General features: G+C 41.3%; 1 protein-coding gene across 1 annotated transcript; it reads left to right on the plus strand.

Annotated features, from left to right (window-relative positions):
• Positions 1–1,167: 1,167 nt before the first annotated feature.
• LOC125170905 (zinc finger CCCH domain-containing protein 14-like) lies at positions 1,168–3,389 on the plus strand. Its single transcript, XM_047867837.1, is given in 4 exon segments — positions 1,168–1,243; positions 1,246–1,962; positions 1,965–2,957; positions 2,960–3,389. Coding segments are annotated over 4 exon segments (2,082 nt in total). The 3' UTR covers positions 3,256–3,389.
• The last annotated feature ends 393 nt before the right edge of the window (positions 3,390–3,782 follow it).

A 3,782-nucleotide genomic window follows, 5' to 3' on the forward strand; every position in this document is an offset into this window, starting at 1 on the left:
CTCCCAGCTCCACCCTGAAGAGGCCACATATTGGTGCTCTGGTCAACTGCCAGTCCTGTAAGAGTGAGCCATCTTGGACATCCAGCCCAACTGAGCTTTTTTAAGATGACAGAAGCCCCAACCAACATATACCTGCATAAGTGATTCCAAATAAGAGCTTACCCCGATGAACCGTGTCTAAATTCCTAACCCACGAGTCATGAGCATAGTAAAATCATTGTTTTAAACTGCTAAGTTCTGGGATATTGTGTTATGCAGCAACAGTATCCAGAACAATATGTGAAGTGGGTGGCTGATCATTCCCATTTTAAAAATGAGAATGGCTTCAGATCATTAACATGCACTAAGTACTGGGAATTGGTACAAAGAGACTTAAGATGTAAGCCCTGTATTAATGACCTCTCAGACTACTAGAGAAGATGACTTGTAACGAATATGGTATGTGGAGTCATGAATAATATGATCAAAGCACTACAGAGATGAGGAGAACAAGATTGTTTTAATTCGTATGATCAGAGAAGGATTCTTACAGGTGGTGACATTTGAGCTTGACTTTGAATGATATGATAGACCTTTTTTGAAGAAGAAATAATATAAACCAAGATCTAGAGATTGGGAGTAAGAAGTGTTTTTGTGATAGTGAAGTCTTCAAGCAACTGAACATTAGCCCTTTGACTTCCCACTCCCTTTCTGATTATTGTTTACTGATATCTAAAGTTAAGTTACCTATCAGGAAACCATCTGAACAGTTTTACCAGGAAGAGCAGCAAGACTTTGAAAATGCCCAGAACTACCAAGAGACACTCCTTACAACATCTCTAAAGTGAGATTTTTAGGGTTTTAAGAATACATTGTGTGTGATATGTTAGAAAAAGTCTTTGCAGTTGTCCTTGGAACATTCAAAAGAGAGCTAAAAAATTCCCATTGCTCTACTCTGTTCAGTATTTTATATGCTAAGTGTTTATTTAAAAAGTAGCATAAGTCAACCTGGAACCAATGGCAAATATTCCTTATATCCCAAGACTTGATATCTGAGATATGCCAACTGTTTGTTGTTGTTTTAAGACCATGGTTTTAGGCGGCGGCGGAGCTGCGGCCGGAGCCGGTGCGGGTCTCTTGGTAAGTGAAGAGCCGCGCATTGCTGAGCCTGCCACCCGCCGTGGAGCCATGGAGATCGGCGCCAAGCTTAGCCACAAGATCCGGCGTGCCATTAAGGGGAAATTGCAAGAATTAGGAGTGTATGTTAGCTTCACGGTGTATTAGATAAACTTCGTTCTGTTACAACTGATCCCTCCAGTCTCAAGTCTTCTGATACCAACATCATTGATAATAACGTGTCTTCAAACAAGAGCAGTTTAGGTCGGGGAGACAAGAGAAGGCCTGAAGCTGCAGTGCCACCCCTCGCAGTTGCTAGCACAAGACCTGAGAAAAGAGATTCCAGGGTTTCTACTAGTTCACAGGAGCAGAAAACCACTAATGTTAGACAGACTTATGATGATGGAGCTGCAACCCGATTAATGTCAACTGTGAAGCCTCTGAGGGAGCCAGCACCCTCTGAAGATGTGATTGATATTAAGCCAGAACCAGATGATCTCATTGATGAAGACCTCAATTTTGTGCAGGAGAATCCCTTATCTCAGAAAAAACCGACAGTGACACTTATGTATGGTTCTTCTCGCCCTTCTATTGAAATTTATCGACCACCTGCAAGTCGAAATGCAAATAGTGGTGCTCATTTAAACAGGTTGCAATTTCAGCAGCAACAAAACAATATTCATGCTGCCAAGCAACCTGATATACAGAACAGCCGGGTATATGAAACAGGACGTTTGTGTGAACAGGAAGTGCTTAACAGCTTAGAAGGGACTTCTAGTCCCTTCTTCAGAAACAACTCAGAAAAAATGAGTATTGAGGAAGAAAACTTTCAGAAGAGAAAGTTGCTTGTGGTAAGTTCCGTTGTTAAAGTAAAAAATTCAATCATGATGGAGAAGAGGAGGAGGAAGATGATGATTGTGGGTCTCATACAGGAAGCATCTCCAACAGTGTGTCAGTGCCAGCAAAGCCTGAAAGGAGACCTTCACTTCCACCTTCTAAACAAGCTAACAAGAATCTAATTTTGAAGGCTATATCTGAAGCTCAAGAATCTGTAACAAAAACAACGAACTATTCTACAGTCTCACAGAAACAGACACTTCCAGTTGCTCCCAGAACTCGAACTTCTCAAGAAGAATTGCTGGCAGAAATGGTCCAGGGGCAAAGCAGGACCCCCAGGGTAAGTCCTCCCATTAAAGAAGAGGAAACAAAAGGAGATAATATAGAAAAAAGTCAAGGAGCTCCACAGAGGCAGTTGTTATCCCGACTACAAATCGACCCAGTAATGGCAGAAACTCTGCAGATCAGTCAAGATTACTATGACATGGAATCCGTGGTCCATGCAGACACAAGATCATTTATTCTGAAGAAGCCAAAGCTGTCTGAGGAAATAGTAGTGGCACCAAACCAGGAGTCGGGGATGAAGACTGCAGATACCCTTCTGGTACTTTCAGGACACCTTATGCAGACACGAGATCTTGTACAACCAGATAAACCTGCAAGTCCCAAGCTTATAGTGACGCTGGATGGTGTCCCCAGCCCCCCAGGATACATGTCAGATCAAGAGAAGGACATGTGCTTTGAAGGAATGAAACCTGTAAACCAAACTGCAGCCGCGAGCAAGGGACTCAGAGGTCTCCTCCACCCACAGCAGTTGCAGTTGATGAGCAGGCAGCTTGATGACCCAAATGGTAGCTTTGCAAATGCTGAGATGAGTGAACTGAGTGTGGCCCAGAAACCAGAAAAACTTCTGGAGCGTTGCAAGTACTGGCCTGCCTGTAAAAACGGGGATGAGTGTGCTTACCATCATCCTGTTTCACCTTGCAAAGCCTTCCCCAATTGTAAATTTGCTGAGAAGTGTTTGTTTATCCAGATTGTAAACATGATACAAAATGTACTAAACCAGATTGTCCCTTCACTCATATGAGTAGAAGAATTCCAGTACTGCCTCTAAAACCAGTTACAACACCAGCACCACCTTCTAGTAGTCAGCTGTGCCGTTATTTCCCTGCTTGTAAGAAAATGGAATGTCCCTTCTATCATCCAAAACACTGCAGATTTAACACTCAGTGTCCCAGACCTGACCGCACATTTTATCATCCCACCATCACTGTACCGCCACGACATGCCTTGAAATGGATTCGACCTCAAACCAGTGAATGACACTCAGTGCTACTTGGGAGAAGATTGTGGAGTTTGAAAGTTTCCATCTACTGATGAAAGATACTCTGCAGAACTTGTCAAACCTTTGAAACTTGGAATATATATTGCTTTCATAATATGAAGTTTATTGCCTATCTGAAGTGTCTAATTTTTCTAGTTTGTAAGTTTATTAGGTGGTTTTAACATTGGGTGTTTTTTGTTGTTTGTTTTGACTGTGAAAAGACAGTTTAAAGGAAAAGCTAAATTCCATTAAAACATTTGAGGCTTGTTTGTAAAAAAAAAAAAAAAAAAAAAGACCATGGTTTTAAAACTCAAGCCAATCTTTATTATGTATGTGACCTTTTAACTTTGAAAAATAAGTAATTCCTTCTCTTCCCTTTTTCCTCTGCCACCCTTGAAAATACCCCCTTTACTACTTATGAACTTACAGCCATATCCTAGACATAAGGGTTTTATTTTTAGTATTGAAGGAAACATTATAAAATAAAACTGGAAAATGCATGAGAAATAAGCAAAGGCCATTAGTT

This window comes from Prionailurus viverrinus, chromosome B4 (genome assembly GCF_022837055.1).
Source record: "Prionailurus viverrinus isolate Anna chromosome B4, UM_Priviv_1.0, whole genome shotgun sequence".
NCBI classification, from domain to species: Eukaryota; Metazoa; Chordata; class Mammalia; order Carnivora; family Felidae; genus Prionailurus; species Prionailurus viverrinus.